The 27,059-nt window shown below is 45.5% G+C and overlaps 2 protein-coding genes across 2 annotated transcripts in view; both read left to right on the top strand.

Moving 5' to 3' along the window:
* The window catches only part of Apba2 (amyloid beta precursor protein binding family A member 2), an 881,206-nt gene that overhangs the window by 410,643 nt on the left and 443,504 nt on the right, over positions 1-27,059 (top strand). The window lies entirely within an intron of this gene.
* Positions 607-27,059, top strand: part of Trpm1 (transient receptor potential cation channel subfamily M member 1) — a 28,807-nt gene continuing 2,354 nt past the window's right edge. Inside the window, exons 1-13 of the mRNA XM_051149710.1 lie at positions 607-747; positions 1,765-1,815; positions 4,542-4,682; positions 7,666-7,958; positions 10,099-10,327; positions 14,602-14,768; positions 15,192-15,396; positions 17,196-17,324; positions 19,745-19,996; positions 22,546-22,720; positions 23,979-23,999; positions 25,170-25,314; positions 26,564-26,766. Coding sequence (XP_051005667.1) covers positions 607-747; positions 1,765-1,815; positions 4,542-4,682; positions 7,666-7,958; positions 10,099-10,327; positions 14,602-14,768; positions 15,192-15,396; positions 17,196-17,324; positions 19,745-19,996; positions 22,546-22,720; positions 23,979-23,999; positions 25,170-25,314; positions 26,564-26,766 — 2,152 coding nt within the window. The remainder of the gene's footprint in view (positions 748-1,764; positions 1,816-4,541; positions 4,683-7,665; positions 7,959-10,098; positions 10,328-14,601; positions 14,769-15,191; positions 15,397-17,195; positions 17,325-19,744; positions 19,997-22,545; positions 22,721-23,978; positions 24,000-25,169; positions 25,315-26,563; positions 26,767-27,059) is intronic.

The raw sequence follows: 27,059 nt of genomic DNA on the forward strand, positions 1-27,059 counted from the left end.
GGGAACATTGGGATGCTTGTACTCAATTCATTAAGATCTTTTAGCTGTGTTTATTCTTATTATTTTATGTGTGTGAGTGTTTTGGCTGTGTGCATGTGCGTGCACCATGTACATGCCTACCATCTGCAGTGGTCAGAAGAAGGCATTGGGTCCCCTGGGACTGGAGTTGATGGACAGGTTGTGAACTGTAAGTGCTGGGAATTGAACCTGGGTCCTCTTCAAGAACAATTAAGTGTTCTTAACTTCTGAGCCAACTCTCTAGCCCTCTTTGACTCATTTTTCTAAAAGGTGAAATCCCTTACAAACTTTGATAGAATGTGTGGGGTTTAGACTAAGAGGAGAAGAAAGAAGGTTAAGGCATGTTTATTAAAAGGAAACAACCCCGGGAGCCACAGGCCAGGGTGCAGGCCCTTAGTAGAGCTCCTGACTGGCATATATGAGGCCATTGGCTGAAGCCCCAGCACCAGGTCAACAAAACAAAAACAAAAACAAGACCTTCAGAGAATACAGCTCAGAACATTCCAGAACTTTCCATGATGTGCCCGCCCTAAGGTCTCCTGCCTGGAGTCTCTGGGGAGGCAGCTCAAGGTCTCGCTTCTGGATTTCATGCAGGTGAACGCCCTGGAGCAAGCCATGCTGGATGCTCTTGTCTTAGACCGGGTTGACTTTGTGAAGCTCCTGATCGAAAACGGAGTGAACATGCAACACTTCCTCACCATCCCGAGGCTGGAGGAGCTTTACAACACTGTGAGCATCCCAGGAGGGAGGTGGAAGCAAGCTAGCACCAAGAATACTCTTATCACTGACACATCTTATGCAGAAAAGAAAAACAAAAAACAAAAAGAGGCACTCAGCGGAGTACAGACTATGTAGAGGGAAGCAGTTATTTCTCACTTGTTCCTGGCCAGTCTGCATTCATATCCTTAGCAGCTATGCCTTGCCAGTCAGCCATGAACTCCAGCTGGCGTAGACAGATGATTGTTGCTATACTGTGGGCTCACAGCTTCATAGAGCTATCTCTGAGGTGAAAGTGCCCTAAGCTACTGAACACCCACGGGTCCCAAACCACTGGACACCATGACTTAGCAACAGAGAACATTGCAGCATGAGGCATTTCCCTGGGGGGGGGGGGTCAGGAGCTTGGCAGGAGCTGCAGCTCATGTGGAGAAGGAGGATGGCACTGTAGATCACTAGCCTGGGGGAACCACTCAGATTCAGTTCCAGGTGATGACTCATGTGTTGCCTGTGCAACAGGGAAAAGGTCAGCTGAACCATCAATTGCTTCACAAGCATTTACATTTTATGCTCGTGAGGCAAGAGGGCCTAGTGTCCTTATAGTGTCAGCAGCCTGAAAAGTCACCGGGGCTGTTATTCAGTTGTTGCTTAGGACCCTCACGTTTCTGTTGGCTACAGTGGAAACAAGTTTTCCCAGTCAGGAGCTGTGTGTTGTGTTGGCAGGCGAAGCGTTCAAGTGAAATTAGCTTCGCCTGCACTAGTACAGTTCAAGGTTTGAAAATGTATAACTTCTTCCCCGTTCTAAGACTTTCAGTGGCAGGAATGGTGTAAAAAACACGCGCATATTTAACCTTGAAGGAACACTAAAATTATTCCAAAGTGTTCTACACGCATTTGAATGGGGTAACCACAGCCAGTTGCCTTCTGAAAGAGACGAGTCAGTAGCACACACTCCAGCGGGCTAGAACTTTGCTCCAGAGTTGAAGAGTCGAGCCCGCTGCTCACTGTGGCTGACTGCTTCCCTTTCAGAGACTGGGCCCGCCAAACACGCTTCACCTGCTGGTGAGGGACGTGAAGAAGGTGAGTGCGTTTGCCCTTTCCCAACCTCCTGCTGGCATCTGGTGCTAAAGGAATGATTACAAACAACCTTCTGTTTCTAATTGAGACATAGGGAATAATGACTTCCTCTGTTCCTCTGTACACATAAGAGTTTATGTATAACTTTAAAAAAAGAAGAGAAAAAGGGCTAGGGAGATGGCTGTAAGGTGCTTGAAAGCATGAGAGCTGGAGTTTGGATTTCCAGAATCAAATAAACGTTAGGCTGGGTCCCATGAGGTAGCTTAGCAGGCAAAATTGCCTGCCGACTAGTTTGTCTATCTGAGTTTGATCTCTGGGACTCATATAGTAGAAGGAGAGAGATGACTCCTGCTGACTTTCCTCTGACCTCAACAGGTGGACTGTGGCACATGTACACGTGTGTGCATGCACACACACACACACACACACACACACACCATATGTGTGTGTGTATATATATATATGTGCATATATATACACATATAACTAATTGTAAAAATCTAACCTGGATAGACATGATTCCAGCCCCCACCATAACCCTAGCCTGCCTGAGGTAGAGGCGAGGAATCTCTAAAGTAAGTTGGCAAGCTCCAAGTCCATTGGAGGCTGTACTTCAATATATACGGTAGAGAGAAGTTGAAGAAGACACTGGACATCAACCTTAGGTCTCCCGACACATGTGCACACACATATATCCATATGTACACCCACACACAAACACAGGAACACACATTCATGCATGCCAAACAAACACGTACGGACCAAAAAACAACAACAAAAACCCTCAAAAAAACCAAAAGTAAAACTTCAAGTAGAGGGAAAATGGAATAAGCTTTGTCACAGCCCAGGAACACACTGATAACCGCTTGATTATAGTGTAGCACCAAGGTGACCCCAGAAGTGTCAATAGGAGGCTCCCCAGGAAGTCTGTGTGTTCTGTCTGAGGAGATTCTCAGCCTTTGCAAGTCCTTTGTTTCTGAGGGGGCCTGCCCTCCTCACTCTCCAGGGATCCCCACTATAGACAGCCCATGTTCCTGTGGGACTCTCCTCCATCAGTCAGTCCTACTGTGGCTTCTCTTGTGTCCTGTCTACAAGTTAGAAATGAGATGAGGCTCTCGTAGGGAATCCGCCTCTCTAGAGTGAGAGAGTGGCCTGGATATTCAGTTCTAAGAATACAAGAATATGATTTCTCAGTGGATCTGGGAACTGAGGGACCTCACAGGCCTCTGGCCCAGAGCCTGGTTCCACACACAAGAATTCTGCGTCCTCCCTCAAGACCCAGGTGGAAGACGGATTAAGAAGTGCACACTTCCACAGTGAGTGCCACTCAAGTTCAAGGCCAACCATTCCACAGCTGAAGGACTTGGACAATCGCCCCTCCTCCTGTAGTCCTCCTTCCATCGCTTGATTCCCTGTTCAGAATCACCACCCCCAAACTGTCTCATGCCCGTAATCTGAAGTTCAAGCTTCCTCCAGGACACACAAATCCCCATGGATCCTGGCCCATGCCCACGCCCCCTACACCCTCCCGCCACCTTCCACCACACTCTACACCAACCCACCTTAACACAGGGAGCCCTAGGAGGCTATATTCTGTCTGGGACATACCTCCTCGCACCCACAGCACTTGCCTTTTCTTATTTTACCCCCACCATGCCTGTTCCATTGCTCCTATGTCACCACCTCCTGGAAACCCTTACTCACCCTCAACAACCCACCTTGGTATTACCAGACCCTCCTCCTGTGAGTGACGCACGGTGCTGCACTGAGCTCTTCACAGCTCCATCCCTCTCCCCCAGCATCCAGCTCCTTACAAGCAGGCCTGCATCCTCTTGTTGCCAATAAGAAATCCTTGGGCCGGACGTAGCTCAACGGTAGAGTACATACCTACAATGTATGAAAACGTGAGCTCAATCACCAGCGCTGAGAAAAGAAAAGGTCCCACTAGTAAGAGATGCCCAACATGCCCACTTATCATATTAGGAGCTGAAGAAATACATATTTCATGAGTAAAAGTTTCAGCCAGGGTGGCAAGTCTACTTATAAAAAGGCCATTTGATGGATCCCAGGGTACCAACATCATTTCAGCTATTGCAAAATCAGTGACACATTCAGCCGGTCTAGGATTCGGATGAGCGACACAGTGAAGGACATTGGTTCTCACCATTGGGACTGTGTCCCAGCAGACCGCACTGATAAGATTCAGTTGGTAGCTCCTGGTCATACCATATAGCTGCTGGATGTGTTTTTTACTGAAGATCCAAAGGCCCCCAGAGTCACTGAGTACCATTTAAGCTTTCACCAGTAAGGCTCCACCCCTAAAAAAAAAAACACTCTGACCTCCCACAGATTCCCATGAGTCCCACTCCGTGAAACTTGGCCCTTCCTTGAGGATAGTCCCTCTGCCAGGGGCAATCAAGGGTGTCAAAATAGGCCTGCTGATAGTCCACTGGCACCACACTACTCCCCCACCTCCACATGCCAACTACAGACCACTCTGTCTGGCCCCGGGGGTGCCATAGACTCTATAGTAGTTTGGAGTCTAACTCTTTCTTCTCAATGGAAAAGCTCAAGCCAATTTCTGGAATGTGGTCTAACCTGTCATCCCCGTGCATCACATGGTAACAGACTGAATATTGTTGCTACGGTGACAGCCAGTTGCCACTGGGATCATGGCATAGGCCTAACTTGTGGGATGCCGTCCTCACTGTGAACTCCCTTTCTTACAGAGCAACCTTCCACCTGATTACCATATCAGCCTCATCGACATAGGGCTGGTGCTGGAGTACCTCATGGGAGGCGCCTACCGCTGCAACTACACTCGGAAAAGCTTCCGGACTCTCTACAACAACCTGTTTGGCCCTAAGAGGGTAGAGCTCAGCAGACACGCACAGTGCCCTGGGTCTCCCGAGTGACATGTGGTTTCTTGTACTTCCCCATAAGTCCACCTGTGCAGGATGCAGCTCTTCACCCCACCTGTCCCCGAATACACCACCTTGCCTCTGCCCTGACCCCCCCCCCAGCTTCACATGCGGCCACTCACATCACCTCTTACGACTGGGCCAGGCAGTGCAACCTGTTAAGTATGTCTGCCCTCCCTCTTTTCCCACAGTAGCCTACCTCCTGCACCCCATGTTTCTATTCTCTCAAACTGCCCTGCCGCCAATCACTAGAGCTGCTGTTATCTTCCAAAGCAAGGAACACGGAAAAACATTTGTTGCCCCCGCCCACCCCCCAAAAGTCAAGGGCTCCCTGCTGGTCAAACAATCATAGCCAAACTCACCATACACCTAAGGCATCCAAGACAGCTGTGGCAAGCCATCCCCACCCCACAATATTAGATCCTATTCCTCCACCAAAATCAAGGTTAATCCCTGACCTGCCACCATGCGTTTTCTTGCTGCAGCCTATCAAATCCCTGGTCATGTAAATGTCAGATCTGTAGGGAGCCTCCCACACTCCCACTCCACAATCTGTAAGGCGAGATTTATTTGGTTCTACTTACAAGGAAGGTTGTGTGTGTGTGTGTGTGTGTGTGTGTGTGTGTGTGTGTGTGTGTGTGTCTTTCCCAGCTGACTTCTGCAGACAGATGCTTTCCATATGAAAGCATTCCCCCACTTGGATATTGTCATTAATTAATAGTGATACAAAGTATTTAACTTAATCAACACAGTACTGACAGTTATCTGAGTAAACGTGTCTTTTCCTGCTTCTTCATTATGCAGCCGAAAGCACTTAAACTTCTGGGAATGGAAGTAAGTAGACCGTGTCTGGGGTAGTTTGTGATATCTTGGTCATTCCGTGAAAGCTTTTAGATTGAGCGATGTTTTCCATGAATAGGTACTCTGTCCAACTCACCAAAATCTTAGATGAGTGGCCTGAATCCTAAAAAAAGCTCTTACACCTTTAAAAACTTAAAGTGCTGTGTGTGTGTGTGTGTGTGTGTGTGTTATGCTGTATGTATGTCCTCTGTGTGTGTGCTGTGTATTCCTGTATGTGTATGTATGCTGTTTTCTTCCTGTGTGTGTGCGCTGTGCTGTGTTGTATGTGTGTCCTGTGTACGTGTGTGTGCCCTGCATTTTCCTGTGTGTGTGCTGTTGTCTTCCCATATGTGTGAGTGCATGCAGGGCTGAGGTGGTTGTCACAGTTTCCTCAGATGCTCTGTATTTAATTGAGGCAGGATCTCTCACTGAACCGGAAGCTCATTAATTACAACTACTTTATCCAACCAGCTAGGCATGGGGAAATCTCATGTCTGCCTCCTAAGGGTGAGGATCACAGGCAGATATAACGGCTACCCAGCTCCTACATGAGTCCTAGACACCTGAACTCAGCCATCCCACTTCAGAGGCAAGCATTTCATCCACTGAGCCATCTCCCCAGCCTAATGTTATCACATCTAAAACAACTTTTCTTTCTCACTGAGAATTGCATACATGCATATACTGTGTTTTAATCAATCAAATCGACCCTCATTAACTCCCCTCCAACCCCGCCCATGTCCTGCCACCATTCTTCCCTGGATGTGCCTGTGTAACACTCTGCTCGCAGTCCTGTTTTTAGTTTATTTTTCATTTCCTTGATGTTAGGCACTGGGAATACAAATTCATTCAGGCTTCCTGTCTTACAGAGTTGAACTTGGTAATTTTCATTTTCCCAACAGTTACTTCACTTTTACAAGCTTTTACGTACACTCTCGCCTCTTCTCCCTGTCAGTGATATGTAATTCTTGTTCTGTGTTTTCTTTTAAATTACATCTTATTTGTATGTGGTGTGTGTGTGTGTGTGTGTGTGTGTGTGTGCACATGTGCATTACATGCCAATAGAAGTCAGAGTACAGCTTGCAGATGTCAGTTCTCTCCTTCTGTCGTGTACCTCCTGGGAACCGAACTCTGGTCCTTAGACATGACCGCAGGAACCTGCTGGGCCACTTTCCTATCTCCTGAGTTTAAAAAATTGCACATATCCCCACATCCCTTATCTTTCCCCTCCACCTTATATTTTGAGACACAGTCTTTCGCTGAAGCTCGGTCTCACTGAGTAACCATCAAACCCAGGAATCCTCTGTACCTGCCTCCCAGTGCTGAGATTACAGGCACAGGCTGTCTCAGCTGGCCTTCTGCATGGTGTTGGGGTTACAAACTCAGCTCCTCATGCCATGTTGCAAGCCCTTTATTTTAATTTTAAGGCAGAATCTCCCTCAGGTTGCCCAGACTTGCCTTTGACTCACTCTCTAGCCCAGGCAGGTCTTGAACGTGACTTCCTGCCTCAGTGTCCAGGTTAGGTGGTACTGCAGCCCTGTGCCACCAGACCCCGCCTACACTCTTTCTATGACTTTCTAGTTCAGCCACATCTTGCAAACAAGGATTGGGGTTCTGCTGTGTTAGAAGATGTCCCGCAGGAGACAAAGAGTGACTTCACTTTTCCTGTTGTGCTATCAGTATTTGGTTTATGGGGAGGTTTGTTTTTGTTTTTGTTTTTGTTTTGTTTTGTGTTTTTGGGTTTTTTGTTTTGTTTTGTTTTGTTTTGTTGCAGGGGGGTGTTGTTTTCTCTCCTGGGTTAAAACCTTCTATTGAAAAAAAAAAAAAAAAAAAAAGGCTAACCCAGTGCAGTGAGTTATTCGAACAGCAACATTCCTTTTCAGGTCACTTGGTTTAAGCGGTTTGCTTTTCATAATAAACACATGCGCCTTCTCAAAGGAATCTGTATGCAGAGTGGTGATGGGAAGCCTGGCTTACCAAGTCTCTCAGTTGCTCCTGACACGGACGTCTTCTCTTCTCTTTTAACTCCCAACCCACGTGTTGCCCATTTAGGAAGAACTATTTTTTTTAAAGTGTGTTTTTCTCCCCTTAGGATGATGAACCTCCAGCCAAAGGGAAGAAGAAAAAGAAAAAGAAGAAAGAGGAAGAGATTGACATCGATGTGGATGACCCCGCTGTGAGTCGGTTCCAGTACCCGTACCATGAGCTCATGGTGTGGGCCGTGCTCATGAAGCGCCAGAAGATGGCCGTCTTCCTGTGGCAGCGTGGGGAGGAGTGCATGGCGAAGGCCTTGGTGGCCTGTAAGCTCTATAAGGCCATGGCCCACGAGTCCTCCGAGAGCGAGCTGGTGGATGACATCTCCCAGGATCTGGACAACAATTCCAAGTGAGTATCTTGAGAGAATCTGAGGATGTGGCTGACTACTGACTGCCCTGGTGCTCTCCCCGTCAAAGGCCTGACCACTGCGCTTCTCATTTAAGGACCATTGTTACTGAGGCTTACTCATAAACCGCATTGCCCATCATGTCTGTCGGTATTTTCACTGCTGTGCCTCTGGGTTACTTCTGAGCTGCTAATGGTTTGGTCTGCTCCTTTCTCATACAGACGATCAAAGCAAACTTCTTTGCTTTGATGCAAAGGCAGTGAGATAAATTTGGTAAGGAGACACTCATTTATGTTGTATAAACTTCAACACATCTATACACGGGCTCTGGCTGTCTGGAAGACTTCTGGATTCTTCTTCCCCTGGAGCTGGGGCCGGCGGCTAAAGGGAGCCTGGTATTGACCAGAGGGCAGTGCAGTTCTTCTCTTTCATCTACTGGAAGAGCGGGTTCTACAATCACTGTGAGAACCTAGTTGGGTGGGCCTGGACTTGGTCACATTTGGACTTGGTCACAGCAAGCTTTCAGCAATTCATCCGTTATAACTCATGTTTCCTAAACCCACCCTGGTTCTGCAGACCTGTTGGCTACAGTAAGCAATGATGCTGTGTCTGCCTGCCTGTCCCTGCAGTCTCAGGCCAGCAGCCTTCCCCATGATGGAGTGAAGAAGTAATGCTGACCTCTGGCTTGTCTGGGGTTTTCTCTGTTGTTAGGCGAGACTAGGCCTTTCCAACGTGCCAGCCTGGAACTCTGAAGGCTAGGGATGGCTTTGTAGGCACATGAACTTAAGGCAGACCCTCCCAGGAGCTGTGCCAGGACATGGCAGCTTTGTTTGGAAGTTTCTGCTCTGGATTCAGTGATTTCCAAAATGATTAGCTGGCTTCTAAGTGTTAGAACCTAAGGCTTTAAATGTTTTATTTTATTTTTATTTTATGAATATTTTGCCTCTCTCTCTCTCTCTCTCTCTCTCTCTCTCTCTCTCTCTCTCTCTCTCTCTCTCTCTGTGTGTGTGTGTGTGTGTGTGTGTGTGTGTGTACCATGCATGTGCCTGGTGCTTGAGAAGGTCAGAAGAGGGCATCCAATCCTCTGGAACTGGAGTTTCAGGTAGTTGTGAGCCACCGTGTGGATGGTGGGAACCACACCTGGGTCCTCTGCAAGAGAGACAAGTGTTCTTACTCACTAAGCCATCCCTCTAACTCCAGAGCCCAAGGCTTTCAAGAACAGAGATATGTCCCATGATGACCTGTCACCCTGTAGCCTAGGACTGGGACCAGAAAGTACTGTACACGGCAGAATCTTCAAGAGACATCTAAGAAGCAAAGCCAGAGAGGAATCATATCTCATGACCAAAAAAAAAAAAAAAAGAAAAAGAAAAAGAAAAAAAGAAAAAAGAAAAGAAAAAGGAAGAAAGACAAAGACAAAGGAGAGGGAAAGAGCTGTCGTTAAATATTGGAATCAGGGTCATAAGGAAAAAAGAACCAACTTTGTTCAAAATTCAGCTGTGTCACTTTCTCCATTTCCCTGCCATTAGCAATCAGATGTCTTGCTCTGGGCCCCATGGCAGCTGGACTCCATCTCATTGCACTGAGGATGTTGCATTATCTTGTATTCAGTGCCTTGTTGAAGTCTTACATAATACACAAGAAGCACATGGTTTAGATGTTTGGTGTCTGCCAAATACATGGAAATGGCTAGCATCCGTATTTAGAACCAGAACCTAACCAGCACCCACAAGCCATCCTGGTGCTCCGCCTGCCTGACTCCCTGGCCCCAGAAGTAGTAGCCACTGGTTACCACTTGCAACCTCACAGATCCTGTCTTTTCCACCTGCCTCATTGTCCTGTGTACAGCTCAAGGAAAAGGACTTTGTCTCCTTGGGGACCAAGGGACATAGTTTGGCCCATCTAAAGCTCTGTTGCAGGAAGAGTGATCAGTCCCTTTCCTGACCAGTCACGGAGCCTGCTACTTGCTGCCCCCTCTTCTGGGGACAGGTACTGAGAACGTTCAGAGGGCCTCAAAGCCACTTTCAATCCTCTGTTCTGTGTCTTGTGGCTCTCCAAGCTCCAATGGGCACATATGTCTTAGCACAAACTCATAGCCCCTATGGCTTTACTGATACTGGTATCATTTTTTTCCCCCTCCAGAGATTTTGGCCAGCTCGCTGTGGAGCTGTTAGACCAGTCTTACAAGCATGATGAGCAGGTTGCCATGAAACTTCTGACCTACGAGCTCAAAAACTGGAGCAACTCAACCTGCCTCAAGCTGGCTGTGGCAGCCAAGCACCGGGACTTCATCGCTCACACCTGCAGCCAGATGTTGCTGACTGATATGTGGATGGGAAGGCTTCGCATGAGGAAGAACCCTGGCCTAAAGGTGGGTGTGCTGTGGCCATAGGGCTGGTATCACGGAGACGGGGGACACTAGGCTGAGCTTGGTCCCCATAGCTTTCCCGTTTGCAGTACAGGAGTTCACTTTCCTTTGTGTCGATTAACACATCACTCACAGTCTAAAAGCGTTAAATGGAAAAATCAAGGGGAAAACATCAGTTCCTGAGGGTTTTTTCTTTGTTTGCTTGTTTGTTTGGGGGGCAGTCAAGGGCCTGCTGTAATTTAGGTGAAGGCTCTGCCATGGCGCTACCTCTGACTGCCACAGTTGAGCTGTAAATTGTATATTGTTCCAAGTAGCACAATGAAGTCTCACATGATCCCACTCTATCCCTCCCAGAACATAGAGCATCTGTTTGTCCAGCATGTCCATGATGTGCACTGCACCCGCCCATTAGTCATCCAGTAGGTATCTCGGTTACCAGATCAACTGTCACAACATCCCAGTGCTTGCATTCAAGTAATCCTGAAGTTCCTTCCTAATGGCCTCAAAGAGGAGAGTGGTACCACCCAGGAGGCACTCTGCCCAATAGGCGGCAATGCTGCAGGGCATATAGACAACACACAGTGGACAAGGAGGTCAGTACTGTCTATATTCCAGGCGTCCACAGATGGTTAAGGACCACTGCATTCCCCTGAGCAACCCCAAGAGGCCTAGCTTTTACAGACAAGGAACTCGAAGCGTGGAGATTAAGCTGCCCAAGGTATGAGCTGGTCAGTGTGGGACAGGACTTGAGCTGAGGGAGTCAGACATTCCAGTCCCTGTATAGCCAGCATGCCTGGCTTACAGAGCTCTTGGTACAGTCTGTGTTTTCGGCTGATTATGTTCTCCAGGTAGGTCACCATGAGAGAGATGGCTCAGTGGTTAAAATGAGTCTTGCAGAGATCCCGGTTCAATTCCCAGCACCCTCACAGTGATTAACAAATGTCTATAGCTCCAGTTCCAGGAGATCCAATGGTCTCTTCTGGCCTCAGGCTTTGCATGCACACGATGCATAGACATACATGCAAACAAGACACCCATGCGCATAAAAATAAATTAGTCTTTAAAAACTCAAAGTATAGATCTGACCTCTGTTTCAGCAGTATTTTAGCTGACAGTATCTCCCTTACAGATGGCTTATGAGAGAATATGGAACCATATAGAGGTTTGAAGAGAAAGTGTTGAGTGAGAAAAAAAAAATCACTGCTAACAAACGCCTAGATTATCTTGAGAAAGGATTCTATTTGGGAGGCAATCTGTCTAGCTAATGGTTATATTACGTTGGTTTTATGGGATGTCTATGGAATAGAGGCAAAACACTGCAGGTTAAGTACCCCTTATCTGAAATATGTGAGGCCAAAACTGTTTTCAATTTCTTTTTAGGTTTGGATTTTTAACACAGACATAATAAGCTATCTTGGAGATGGTATTCAAGCCCAAGGGCAAAATTAATTGTTTCACATTCGCTATGTATGCACAGCTGGAAGATTCATTTTATTCCCTGTTTCTAGGGTTCTCACATTCTACCTATGGCCTGTCACATTGAGTCAGGTGTGGGATTTCCCACTTATGGCATTGTGCTAGGTCCAGAGTTTGGAGTATTTAAAACTTGATGTTTTCAGCCAGGTGTGGTGATACAGGTCTGTAATCCCAGAACTTGGGGCAGGTGGACCTCTATGAGTTCTAGGCCAGCCTGGTCTACAACTCGAGTCCAGGACATCCAGGGCTACACAAAGAAACCCTGACTCAGAAAAAAACAAGAAAAGGAAGGAGGAGGAAGAGGAGGAGAGAGCAGCAGAAGTGGGGGGGGGGGGGGGGCGGGTGGGGCGGGGTCAGGTTTTCAGATTGGCACCCATCCTGTATAGCGTAGTGACTAGCAGAAGAGACTCCACCTCTTAGAAATACAAACTCTATGCATAGGTATCCAATTCTACACAATCTAACTTCTTAGATTGATATTGTCTGGGGCCTTGGGAATTAACAAATATAGTTTGTTTTCAGAACGTCAAGATCAAAGAGATCCTAAAGGCTTTAAAGAAAAGGTCAAGTGTGAAGTGATAAACAGTGGATTGCCATCCTCCGTCATCAGCAGAACTGAAGCCTAGAAGACAGCAAAGCAAAGAAATATATATATACATATATATATGAATAAATAATTAAATATTAATAAAAATAAGGCTTTCATCTTCATAGTTTTGATTAGAGAAACACTTGGAACCTGGAAACTTTTAAAAACCTGATCCAGCTATTTAAAACATATGAGGAAAGCAGGGAATGTTGCTCAGTGGTACATTTGCCTAGCGGGCGTGCGGCCCTGCACGGCAACAGACTAAAAAGTGAGGTGCACAAGAAAAGCAGGTTCATCTGAAACAGGCAAAGAGCCAGGTGAGGACTGGTGGTGCATGCCTGCGATTCCGGCTATAGGGATGCTGAGACACAAAGGTGGCAACAGCTTAGTGGCAGAACCCTTGACTGGTGTTTTGAGGGCCTGGGCTTAATCCCAAGTACTGCAAAAAGCAAGACAAAATAAACCAGACAGACAATGAAACTTTGCTTTCAACATACCTATCTCAAAATATTAACAGAATAAATAAGTCCCTGTATTTCACATAGCCCCCCCCCCATATAAAATCCACGCAACTGAATGTAAGGTAATTAGACTGAATAAGTACAGAGATTTGTTGGGACCTAAGAAGGATGTAGTTAGGAAAACAGGGATGAGGAGGTAGGAGATGCTTCTATCGGTCCAGCACTTACTGTCCAAGAATGAGGACCTAAGATTGACTCCCCAGGACCTGTGTTAAAAAAAAAAGTCAGACGTGAAATCTTAGTGCAGGGAAGACATGACACATGGGTCACTGGAGCTTGCAGGCAGACAGGATACTTTAACTGGTCACTTCCAAGCCTGTGAGAAACCTTGTATAAAAAAAAAAAAAATCAAAACAGCTGGATGTGGTGGCTCAGCCTTTAAGGAGGCAGAGGCAGGCGGATCTCTGTGAGTTTGAGTCCAGCCTGGTCTACAAAGTGAGTCAGGACATCTAGGGCTGTTACACAGAGAAACCCTGTCCCCCAATACCAAACCAAACTAAGTAGCTACTCCTGTGGAATGACACCTGAGGATGTGTTCACGTGGACAAGTTCTCCAGCCAAGCCTCTGCCCACCTTGCCCGTGTGGAGATTTCCTCTTAGATGGTTGGTTGCCTTTCAAAGTCTGGCTTACACACAGCATTGCTTGTCATTTCTCTTTTGGGGAAAAAAAAACAGTGGATAGTTTGCAAACTTTTCACAATCTGCTATTCTACCAAAGTATCCGGCATGCAGACGCAGATTGTCAGAGCAGGAGTGAACACAATCCAGGCTCCTCTGCAATCAACAAGTGTGGACAGTCTAACTTTACACCGCTGACTGTACAGCCAGCCCTCCAGCTCCAAGGATTCCATGTGCTTGAAATCAACTAAACACACATCAAAAACCTCTTTAGAGGCCTTCAAAATGCCCTAGTGGGCAAAGGTGCCTCATGCCAAGCCTGTCACCCTGAGTTCAATCCCTGAGACCCACAAGGCTGAAGGAGAGAACCAACTCTTGCACACTGTGCATGTGACATGCACCCACTAGATGGATATGTGATGAAAGAAAACAATATTTGTGACTATATCTGAGCTGAATGTAGATAAGCTATTCTTTTCTCTTTACTCGCTAAGCAAGACAGTATAACAGCTTGTAACCCAGCATTAATATTGTGTCAGGTTAGCAGCTATCTAGACATGATTCGGAGCATGTGGGAGGATGTGTGCAGATTATATGCAAATACCGTGTCACCTAATGACCATAAATATCCACAGGGTGTGTGGTATCAACAGTTGGTGACTCAGTAGAGCACCCCTCTGTGTCCACTGTGAGGGTATATCTAGGAAGGATTAACTAAAGGGGAGAGGGGACCTGCCCAAAATGTGGATAGCACCAGTCCATAGGCTACAAATGGGTAAAATAAAGAGGAAATGGAGAAAGCCCCAACTGCAGGTTCACTACCCCACCTCCACCCCACCAGGACGTGAGCTGCTCTGCCCTCCCCTCCCCTCTTCTCCCTTCCCCACTATGATGAGTTAAAATACGTCTTTCCTCCCATAATTTGTTTTCTTTTGTCACAGCACACACACACACACACACACACACACACACACACACACACACACACACACACACAAAGTAACCGGCAGAGACTAGAAGATTTTCTTAGAATTACCATGGCTTCGAACTTGATTTGTTTCCTCATCACTTAGGTCATCATGGGAATCCTTCTTCCGCCCACCATCTTGTTTTTGGAGTTCCGTACATATGATGACTTCTCATATCAAACATCTAAGGAGAATGAAGACGGCAAAGAAAAGGAAGAAGAGAACGTGGTCAGTGGCTCCCAAGAGCCTCCCAAATGGCTCTCATTTTCAGTGTGAAGATTTGTTTCTCTATGGATTTAAAAGCTTGCTAATAGGGGTACTTGGAAAACTTTGTACTGGGAATGGCAGAGTTCCCACCTGCAGACAATCTGCCATGTGTTGGGGATGGTCTATTCACACCTGCAGTCTGTTGTGTGTTGGGGATGGCCCATTCACACCTGCAGACTTCCTACCGTGTGTTGGGAATGACCTATCCCCACTAGCACACTGCCTGCCATGTATTGAGAATGACCTATTCCCACCAGCAGACTATCTGCCATGTGCTGAGCATGGCCTATTCCCACCTTCAGACTACCTGCTGTGTGTTGGGGAAGCTCTTTTCACACCTATAGACTTCCTACCATGTGTTGGGGATGGCCTATTCATACCTGTAGACTTCCTACCATGTGTTGGGGATGACCTATCCCCACTTGCAGACTGCCTGCCATGTGTTGGGGATGGCCGATTCCCACCTGCAGACCACCTGCCATATGCTATATTGTTTTCCAGGATGCAAATGCAGATGCAGGCTCGAGAAAAGGGGATGAGGAGAATGAGCACAAAAAGCAGAGGAGCATTCCCATTGGAACAAAAATCTGTGAATTCTATAATGCACCCATTGTCAAGTTCTGGTTTTACACGGTAAGGCTCTCCCTGACGATTGTTCTCGGTCATGTGGGATATGCTGAGCTACATCGGAACCAAGAAATGTCAAAAGCTCCAAAAAAGTGTCCAAACATTCCTTAAGCTAAAATGAGTTATAAAAAACAAAACTATAATTAATTGAAGCTTTAAAATTAGATCCCAATATATTGTCATACATATTTCATATATAGGCATATTGGTCATCCTGGGCCCACATGACCACCCCATGAAGCAAAATAGCTTAACTGAAAGCATTTGTAAAATACCTTTAGTAACTGAAATTTAGGGAGGTTTTGTTTGGTTCTAAAATAAACAAAAACGGAGCCAGGAGAGATGGCTCAGCAGTTAAGAGCACAGTCTGCTCTTCCAGAGGTCCCTGGTTCAATTCCCAACATCCACATGGTGACTCATAACCATCTGTAACTCCACTTCCTGGCCATCCAGCATTCTCTTCTGGCTTCCACAGGCACCAGGCACATGGTGCCTACACATACATGCATGCAAAATACCCACACAGATAAAGACTTTTAAAAATAAATGTTTTAAGATAAAAATGGCTAGTGACTCAAAGAGCAAACTCGCAGATCTCATTTTCCCCACTAACATGACAGAGTCGTTAAGAGAATATAGCATGGGTCAGTTTTCTATCACTATAATACACACCCCAACTGATTAACTTATGAAAAATAACAGGTTCCTTCAGCTCACAGTCCTGATGTTTCAGTCCACAGTCTGTTGTTGGCCATGGTGCTTTTGAGCCTGTGGTAAGGTAAGCCCATCACTGGCAGACTGTGACAAAGCAGAACCACACTTCTCACAGCTGTGGAACAAAGGAAAGGAAAAGGAAGGGCTAGAGTCTCAATATTCCCTCCAAAGGCCCACCCCACCCCTACCCCACTCCACCCTGTGACCTGCTAGGCCCTGCTCTTAAAGGCTGTGCCACAGATTGGTAACAAAGTGTTTAACGCTTAGGCCAATGGGAGCATTTCCAATAGAAACAATAGCAAAGCTGAACCCAGATCATAAACACACTGGAGAGTTAACGAAGGCTTTCTTCTCTAAAGCCCACACCAAACAGATGTGCTTGGAAACATCTGGTCATTCTTCAGCCTTTGGTCTATACTCCTCTGAGAATGTGGCTCACTGGCAGCAAGAGCGGGCAGGACAGGACACAAGGGCCGATTGGAACATTCCCAGAGCTGTGCCCACGAGTATGGTAGCTTGGACACATGGCCGTTCTGGAAAGCCAGCTTCAGAGGACCTCCCATCAGCATGCCCTCACCCTATGTGCCTCACCTCTTCCCACATGCCAAGTCTACCCGTCTCCTAGTCAAAAAGATCATTTGCTGTGGCTACAGAATATTACAGACCTGTCACTGGAAACCAAGGGGGCTCTTAGGCCAGCTCTGTGGGCCTTCGCCGAGAATTCCCTGTCATGACCTCTCTTCTTACTTCTCTGTTGTCCATCTACAATGGGGGCATTTAAGAGCAAGCTGTGTGAGGCAGGAAGGCTAAACCACCGCTGCCATTTCCCCAGAATGTAAGAGGGTCCCTTGTAGATTGTGATTTCTGCAACTTCATAACAAAGGTATTCTTGGGACATAGCATGGACTTTCAGAGCCTGTGTCACATCTAAGTGTAGGACAACCTTAACCTACCTCAGTTTCTGTACCAGTGATGTGCAGGGAGGAGGGATGTCCTCTTAGTAGGTCAGTCTATGGGAAGAAAAGAACTGTTTGTAGCTGAAGCCCCGCCTGTTATCCCTGAGACACAACTGCCAGCCTTTCCTTTCTCAGATCTCCTACTTGGGCTACCTGCTGCTGTTTAACTACGTCATCCTAGTGAGGATGGATGGATGGCCCTCCCCGCAAGAATGGATTGTCATCTCCTATATCGTGAGCCTGGCGTTAGAGAAAATACGAGAGGTGATTATCGAAAAGGCTTGTCCCACCCCACTAACTGCTGAGTTCCATTTCAGATGTTATTAATGCAGAGTTTTATGCAGACGATGGCTCTTAGGTCCCTCCCTGAGAGGCATCACTATCCCGGTGATTCTAGTCTCTTGTTTCAGATGTGTGCACCTCCTCCCTCTGACTGAATTTGAACTCATGGTTCAAAATACAAGGCAAAACAAATAACATTTGATAATAAAAGTAGGCTTGAGTGTACAAAAGAGCTATAGCCAATGCTGCCAGCTACTTGAGATGAGCTGATAGGTACAAATGGGCACAAAATTTGGCAGTCTTATGGGACCTGAGATTAACACTAGAGGAATATATGAGATGGCACTTTTACAAATGTGTGTGTGTGTGTGTGTGTGTGTGTGTGTGTGTGTACGCACACGTGTGCTCATGCTGGTGCAGGTTGGCCTCATTCGATCATTTCTCTACCCTCGTGCTTGAAGCAGGGTCTCTTAATGAGCCTGAAACTCAGTTTTGGCTAGCCTGGCCGGTGACAAGGTCCCAGGATTCCTCTGTCTCTACAACACTCCCTCCTGAATCACCTTAGTGCTGGGGTTATAGATATACACTGCCATATCCAGATTTTATGTGAGTTCCAGACATCTGAACTCATGCTTGGCCAACAGACACTTCACCCACAGATCCACAGATCTCCTCCTCCTCCGCCTCAGGAATGGCATTTTTGCTATGGGTCACACCGTGTACTTGCATCACTGGTCTCTTGTTTGAGAGGTCTACGGGGGGTAGAGTTCTTGGTGAGAGGGGTCAGGGGAAGGAGACGCATGAGGCAAGGGTGCCCTCTTGTAATCCCATAGGTGACCCACCCCGAAAGAAGGGACCAGAGTTTCCTACCCGCATCAGTTGTTTGGCACCAAGCACAGGGCACTCCAATTACCCAAGGGCAGGCCTCCCAGAGTGGGCCAGGTGTGGGCCTCACAGCAGCACCTGCAACAAATGGGTGGCATGCCCACCTGCTGAGAGGCTCCAGGGGATCTGGGTGGGGCCGAGAGCATCTGTCGAAATGGAGGGCCAGCCCCAGTTTTTAAACTAAGTGCTGAAAAAGAGCAGACACACTTTCACATATGACACCTATCACTGAGGTCTTTTACTTAAAATGGAAAGCCAAGAAGGCAGTTTATTCAGGAAAGGTGAAACACACACACACACACACACACACACACACACACACACACACACACACACACACAGCACAAATTACTGATCTTTTCACAATGGACACAGAACCAATACTGTTATTTTGTAATTACTATTGGCCTCATCCAGTAGAGTAAGCTTGATGTCATCAGTCAAGTGACAGCTGAGCAATCAAGAGTCCTGGGAATTCACTCTACACCCCACCCTCTCCCTCTTGCATGACTCCTGTTGCTTCTCTGGCTGGGATCCATTAGATTTCTGTGCCTGTTATATCCAGGCCTTCCCAAGGGGCCTGTCTTACCATTATATAATGTGTACATTATGGAGGAGGGGCCACACTTGTAAGGTCAGAGGACAGTCTTGGGAAGCTAGTTTTGTCTTTCTATCTTTATGTGGGTCCCAGGCACCCAAATTCAGCTCGCCAGGCTTGTGTGGCAAGTGCTTTGACCCACTGACCCATCTTGCTGGCCCTGCATTAAGATGTGGGTCCTGCCTGCAGTTACAGGAGAGTCAGGACAGCTGTCAGCTGGTACACATGGCTTGCTGAGACAGCGAGCCCTTCCGTGTTAGTTGATAGATGGCTAACATCCCACTGGCCCTGGGATTCATGAGTTTCAAAGCTGATGGGGTACCCTGGAATGGCTGCCTTGTGCCCTATTGTGCCTGTCATGGCGGTACATGCGTGACTATGCAAACTGCTGGCTGAATAATTTCCACTTTACTGTGTGGAAGTGTCCTTGTAGGCAGTATCTCAAACAGGAGGGAAGATCAGCCTCAACTCTCCCTGATTTCTCATGTCTAATTTGAGAAGGAATTTTGGCAAGCCCCCTCCAGCCATCCTCAGCCAGGTGGGTCATCCCTCTGTGGTAATAGAGGACTCATTCCTGATCTCGAGTTGTCCTTCTTTACAGTTCTGGAACGTGAGCCAACAGGCATGGGTCCAGATAATTAAAAAGGGAATCAAAAGGCAGCTGCTCTAATTACAGCCAGAAGGAGACAATTTGGAAGGCATTTCCTGAGTCTATGAAACCCTTGCATCTAAGAATACAGAGGATTCCATGGAATTTCCCCTCTAGATATACCCTCTGCCTGAAAAATTAATGTGCAGAGATCTTGAGCCACAAAGGGCCCAGATAATCCTTGGACTCTTATCTTTCCGAGATTCTAATGAAGATCAGGTTTCTGATAAGGACCACCTCAGTTTATTGCTCTTTGGGGTTTCCTTGCAGATCCTCATGTCAGAACCAGGCAAACTCAGCCAAAAAATCAAAGTGTGGCTCCAGGAGTACTGGAACATCACGGACCTCGTGGCTATTTCCATGTTCATGGTCGGGGCGATCCTTCGTCTCCAGAACCAGCCATACATGGGCTATGGCCGGGTCATCTACTGTGTGGACATCATCCTCTGGTACATCCGAGTGTTAGACATCTTTGGTGTCAACAAGTATCTTGGCCCCTACGTGATGATGATTGGAAAGATGGTTAGTAACAACTCTGCGTGGGTAACCGGATAGTTTGGCTGGCATTAGAGCACCAGACCAGACCAGACTTGGGCGTGGCTTCCTTTGATTTCCTTTGGTCTTTCCTTTGCAACTGGTTTAACATATACAGTTGCCCTGTGTGTTGACATCTTCACAAACTCAAACAGGAAACCATGAGTTAAAGACACACACACACACACACACACACACACACACACACACACACGTAGATATTTATCTCTCACTCTGCACCAGGGACTCAGTGCATACCATCTCGTTTCTTCCATGTCATATTTAAACTGTGGGATGATCAATTTCACTTATCAAATTTGTTCTAGTTCTGTACTGATTATATACTGATATTAAGAGAGAGAGAGAGAGAAAAAAAAACAGCCTCTACTTTTCTAAGAATTTTCTTTGATGTCCCAGGACAAAGAGAGCCTAAGTTCTTAGACGTAGTTTAGTAGCAGAGGGCTGGAGAGATAGCTCAGTGGTTAAGAGCATTGGCTATTCTTCTAGAGGACCTGGGTTTGATTCCCAGCACCCACATGGCAGGTAACAACCATCTGTAACTCTAGTACCAGGGGACCCAACACCCTTTTCTGGCTTCTGCATAGACCTACATATAGGCAAAGCACCCATACACATGAAATAATTTTACATTTTTAAAAATAATTCAGCAGCAATTGTTTTTTCTCAATATATTTGCTCTGCATCTTGGAGGCTGGAACCATCACAGATATTTTTTACACTCGGATGTGGATTTTCAGTTTTATGAGATTGCATCCATTTTAGAACACTTTCATAGTAAAAATCAGATTGATAACTTCCTGGCCTTTGGCAGAAGGCAGTGACAGTGACACCTAAAGCTGTCCCCTACCTACAACTCAACAAACAGTCTTTGGCTCATATGCTATACCTTGGGGTGATTGGTAGATGCCTGTTTTTTGTGTGATTAGCATGACAAAAATACCCAGTGACCTTTCTTTCAGAACAGGTCACAGAATGCGAGCTTAATTACAAGCCAGCAAGCTATCTCTGCATTACTGAAACGGCTTGTGTTAGGACTAGTCCCAGAAGAAAGGTCACCTTCTAAGTTATGTAACAATCAAGTAATAGGATGGTAGAATCATAATTAGCAATTTAATAGAACCGGTAGATTTGAGCTAGAGGACACATGCGTTAGTTAATTCCAATAAGAACCCTCATACTCAGGGATGTTTAAAATTAGGGGTTACAGGAGCTCAAAGGATGGCTTAATGGTTAAGGGCACTGGCTATTCTTCGAGAGAATCTGAATTCATTGGATTCCTAGCAGCCACATGTTGGCCCACAACTGCCTGTGACTCCAGTTCCAAGTGATCTGATACCTCCTGTAGGCAGTGCATGTACATGGTGGGCCAGACTTGTAGGCAAAGCACCTATATCCATAAAAATGGCTTTTGTTTAAATTGGGGCTACACTAGTTTAGCACTGGCATGCAGCTCAGTCCCTGCCCAGAACATATGGGGCCTGGTTCAATCTGGAGCATAAGAAAAAAAGGAGGATATGGGAGTTATATCAATTTAGCATCTGGAGCACGAGCCACTCAGAATTCTTATGATGAATAGAGATTAGTGTGTCCTCACAATTCTTCATGTCTCTATTTCCAAGATGAAGACTCTTTTGCTGTTGCTCCTAAACAAACAAACAAACAAACAAACAAACAAAACAAAACAAACCATGTTTTCTGACAAGTCCTCTCTTTCTCTATTTCCTTTTCATTTGTAAGATAGGGAATTTACTAGCCCTGGCTAGCCTGGCAATCATTATGTAGACCAAATTGGCTTCAAGTTCACAAACCATCCCTTCTCCCCGCCTCTGCTTTCAAGTGTTGGTATGCCACCATGGCCAGCCCTTTCTCTATTTGCAGCTTTAATTACCAGAAGAGCATCTGTGCATGGGTGTGTCAGCTGGCTTTTTGTTGCTGTAGTAAAATACAACTTATAAAGAAAACGTGTATTACAGCTCACAGTCATGATTGGCTGAGCCTGTTGCTTTGGGTGTGTGTCGAGGGAGTGCCTCATGGTACAAGTACATGTTGGAGCAGGCATGCTTACAGCATAAGGCAAGGAGGAAAAGAGGAGAGAGAGAGAGAGAGGGAGGAGATGAGGTCTAACCATCATCCTGATGACTTAATGACTTCCCAAAAGGTCCTATCTTTGTCACGAGGATCCATAGTGTCAACCTGAACACTAAACCAGTAACACATGGCCTTTAGTGAGGGGTATTCTAGATAAAAACTTTTAAAAAGCCTTCAGTGAGGGGCAATCTAGAACCATCTAGAGCAATGGGCAGCAATGAAAGAGAAGCAAGAAGGATCCCACACAGATGAAGAGTTTTCTTTACATAGGGTATAAAAAGCTACCAGAAAGTGGATGAGAACGAAAGATGGGAAAGAAATGTTCTTCATTATAATTGAAGTGACATCTTCGGAGAGCCCAATAGCATGAGCCAGTGTGAACTTGGTCCCTGAGTCCGTGCCGTAAGACACATGTTCTTTTTATGCAGATGATTGACATGCTGTACTTTGTGGTCATCATGCTGGTTGTGCTGATGAGTTTTGGAGTAGCTCGCCAAGCCATCTTGCACCCAGAGGAGAAACCGTCTTGGAAACTGGCCCGAAACATCTTCTACATGCCCTACTGGATGATCTACGGAGAGGTGTTTGCAGACCAGATAGACCGTAAGACTAGAATTCATAGTAAGACTCTCTTCCCTGCTTCCAGAGCAGATGATCAGTTCCAAGTTAACGAAAGAACATTCATTAGTTTGGGAGGAAAGCATTTTTCATTCTGCCATAGGCATTGGATTATTTTATGAAGAAATGAGTACAGAATGAAGTATAGATTTTGAGGTACCAGCTCTTTCTTTTTCTCTAAAACTCACTCTCTAGAGTTCTCAGTCTAACTTCCCTTGGGATGTTGCGTGTTACATCATGTGATGTAGCCCCAGCTATTACCATCAATAACTCACAACAGCTGTAATTACCTGCATAGGGGCCTAGACCAGGCCTATTAGTAAGTCAGGGAAATGGGAAGGGTTCACAGGACCTTATCCTTTACCTCTGAACTATTGGCTGTCAAAAGACTCTCAGAAAAAAGGGGAACTCATTGTCTTAATTGTGTAGCCTCTACTGAGCCCACCAGACTCCAAAAAATAGCCTTCAAATTCATGGGCATGCAGGTGGTCCTGATTAATCGAAGTGGGTCACAAAACAAATGAATAGTCATAAATAGGAGAGAGAAATTTGTGGGGAGAAGGGGAAGTTGACAGGGGAGGTAAGAAGGTGGGGATGTAAGTGGTTGGTATGTATTGCATACATGTGCGAAATTGTCTAAAAACAAATTCCATTAAAGAGATATATATTCAAAGCAAACAAACAAAAGTTTCTGAACTATAGCCATAGCTGTAGTGTTTTTGTTGTTCGTGTTTTTAATTATACTAGTTAATGAGGTACACAAAAAGACTAGGCTTTTTTTTTTTTTTTTCCAGTAACATCATTAACTTGGGGTTTTCAGCCCCTCCTCTGGCTGTCTCACTGTATCTTTGTATCCATTTGTGCTGATGCATTTTTCACGGTAGAACACAGGGAATGCTTGATTGTTCTGTTTAAAGGTGAAAATGAGCATCTGCCAGCAGCACGTGTCCTTCCAGTGCTCACCCCCTGAGGTCGTGCTGTTGCTCATAGACCTATGGCTAGATAACTATTCATGGAACCCGCTTCTCAGAGCTAACAATAGGTACCTTTCTTCTAAGCAGGGCACTGCTCCAGGCATCACCTTGTAACTCTCAGGCTTGAGTCTTTGCATCTGTTGGTAGCAAATCAGTTCCCGTGTTGGTAATTGGTTTATGTTCCTCTCAACCATCTTCTGGTTTTCTTTCCTCCCCTCCTGGGACAACTGAAAAACAAAACACACTCTTCATATCCAACGATCGTCTAGTCTACGCAATGGAAATAAACCGTAAGTTCACGTGGAATTGGTGGGTTTAATTTGCAGAGTGTTGTATTAAATAATATTTTCCTCAGCTTATTACTGAGAGTCTTATTACTATTTTTTAAATGTATCTTCAGTTTTTAGACTTCAAATAAAAGGAAGCGGACTGTAAGTTCCATGTTGGGATCATCCATTTCCCCCACTTTGGAAATAGGTCTCTTAAGAGAAAAGAGAGGGAAAGGACTCAAACATGACACCATAGTTGACTTGAGAGGGTCGTAGAAGCCCCTACCCAACACCTGAAGCCAAAGAGTTTCCAGAGTTCATGTATAGTTCAACCAGGAAATTATCAAGAAGGCAGCATAAACTGATGGCATATAGTTAAAAGACAGAATAGACTTCTAATAGACAACACAGGAAGATTCAATAATGGTAAATGGGTCGGTTTAATTATTAAGAACTTGTGTATAAATGGAGTGAGGCTCAATTGTAGAATGCCTCCCTAGCAGGTACAAGCCCCTGTGTTTATTTTCCCTGGCACTACAAACAAACAAAGCTTCTAACTGAGGAGGGGGGAATAAAAAAATAATGGAAAATGTCTGCAGATACAACAAGCTCACTATGACTCTCTCAGTGAAAATATAACTTTTGTTACCTCCTTAGATGATTTGATATTTTTTGCTTAGAAAATGACTGCTTATAAAATACAAAAGTCAAATTAAGCCAAGTGTGTGTGGGGGTGCAGAACTGTAATTACAGCACATGAGAGGCCTAGAGGCAGGAGGATTTAGAGTTTTGAGGTCAGCCTGGGCTACATAGTAAAACCTGTCTCAAACAAAACAGGGCTGGGGAAATGGCTCAGTGGGTAAAGTGTTCCTGTGAGCTCTGTGCTCTAGAATCCACATAAAAGAGCCAAATGCAGCAGCACACACCTAACAGGACAATCTTTAGGGCTTCTGGCTCTAGTGTAGCCAAAAAAAGCCAATGCAGGTTCAGTGAGAGACCTTGCCTCAAAAGATAAAGTTGCGAGCATCTGGCCTCTATATATAGACACACACACATGCATACACAATCACATATGTATCAACCCCCAAATAGATTATTTAAAACACATATAATAGATATTTATTGTTTTTATTACATATACAAAAACAAAAAGCTCTTCACACACCCAGCCCAAACAAACTTTTCTTTCAGCTCCTTGTGGTGAAAATCTCTATGATGAAGAAGGCAAGAGGCTCCCTCCCTGCATCCCCGGTGCCTGGCTCACACCTGCCCTCATGGCCTGTTATCTCCTGGTGGCCAACATCCTGCTGGTCAACCTCCTGATTGCTGTTTTCAAGTAAGTATCATGAGAGAGCATGGCAGAGGCCTCTGGTGGCTCTTCATTGCTCTACAGGTCTTTAGTGCAGGGCAGAAAGTTAAGGTGCTACCTGCATATGTCTGTTCAGAGAAGTTTCCTCAGGCTTCTAAAGGGACAGGGTTTTGCAGTCATTTTTTCTCAACTTGAGTCAGTCTGGGCATAGTCATAAATCAACTGTTGGCACTCAAACACATTTAAATATAATCCTGGCAAGTATTTTAACACTGAAGTACACATTTTAATCTAATGAAAGTATTTTCTTAGGCAGCAGCCTCCTGAGATAGAGAGGAGGTAAGCCAGTTGTGCCTTTCCTTCACTGCCTGAGACACCTGAAAACACTAACTCCAGAAGCCGTTGTGGTTATTTTATATATAAAATATCAAATCTTATCAGTCAGAGCAGCAAAGTGGCTTAAATTACTAAGTCAAGCTTTTTATAAAATTGCCCATTTGATATGCATTGAGGATGTTGACAATTGTTAACAAATGTTGAGAGACATGTTTTACATTCTAAGATGGATTTGGGAGATGGAAGCAAGGTGGTCAAGTTGTTCAAAGTCATCCTCAACAAGTTCAAGCAAGTTCCAGACCAGCTTGGACTACACAATTCCCTGTCTCAAAAAACAAAAACCAACCAACCAACCAAACAAACAAACAAACAAACAAACCCAAACCCAAATATCTGCTAAATTGAAAAAGAAAAAGAAAAAATTCTCCCTAGAAGTTTTGTAAAGTCATACCATGTAACAAGACAAGGGCAGCGCAGAGAGCAGGCACCAGCTGAGTGAGGCTTGAGGAAGGAAAATGCTACTGTCTCTAGAAAATAATGGGCTTTCATAAAGCCCCAGCGCGTACCCACATCCAAATTAGTGCGTATTCAGTCAAATATGCTCAATAATTAATTAGCAGACAAAAGTAGGTTGTCTAGTGATTTCGAGTTAAATGTCTTACCTCTTCATAGAACCTTTACAGAGGCGAAACAGTGCAGCAGAGTTAAGTGTGGGTTTTCAAGAAAATGGTACATGCCAAAATTCAACAAAAAAATCTATGCACCTCTAAACATAGATAATCCACACTGATAGGTATGGCAAATAATCAGATGATCAAGAGACTGGCCTCAGTGAGATTGTATCAAGTCCATCCGATGATGGATTTTCATTTAAATCCAAGTAACCAATAGCCCCCAAAATCACACTATAAAGTAACTGTGAAAACATCTTCTTTTACAGCAATACCTTCTTTGAAGTCAAGTCAATATCCAATCAAGTGTGGAAGTTCCAGCGATACCAACTGATCATGACGTTTCATGACAGGCCAGTCCTGCCCCCTCCAATGATCATCTTAAGCCATGCCTACATCATCATTATGCGACTCAGTGGTCGCTGCAGAAAAAAAAGAGAAGGGGACCAGGAGGAGAGAGACCGTGGGTTAAGTACGCTGCAGAGTCTTCATTTCTATTTTGGGGCCAATTTCAAAGAGAAGGGTACTAGACGGACATGTCCATAGCAGCCTCAGCAAAATACAGAGGTGTGTGAAAAACATGGCACTCCAATTGCTGAGCGTGTTTGGGTGTTTCTTGTTTTCTGCGTGTTCTAGTTTGCTCACTTCTGTTGTAATCAGTATTGGTAAAAGCTGCATCATGGAGACCGGAGACTACACGCTCTCAAAAGTCTTTCTTCCATACACACTTCCATACGCTTCAACACCCCTTTAAATGTACAAATG

This window comes from Acomys russatus, chromosome 7 (assembly GCF_903995435.1).
Source record: "Acomys russatus chromosome 7, mAcoRus1.1, whole genome shotgun sequence".
NCBI classification, from domain to species: Eukaryota; Metazoa; Chordata; class Mammalia; order Rodentia; family Muridae; genus Acomys; species Acomys russatus.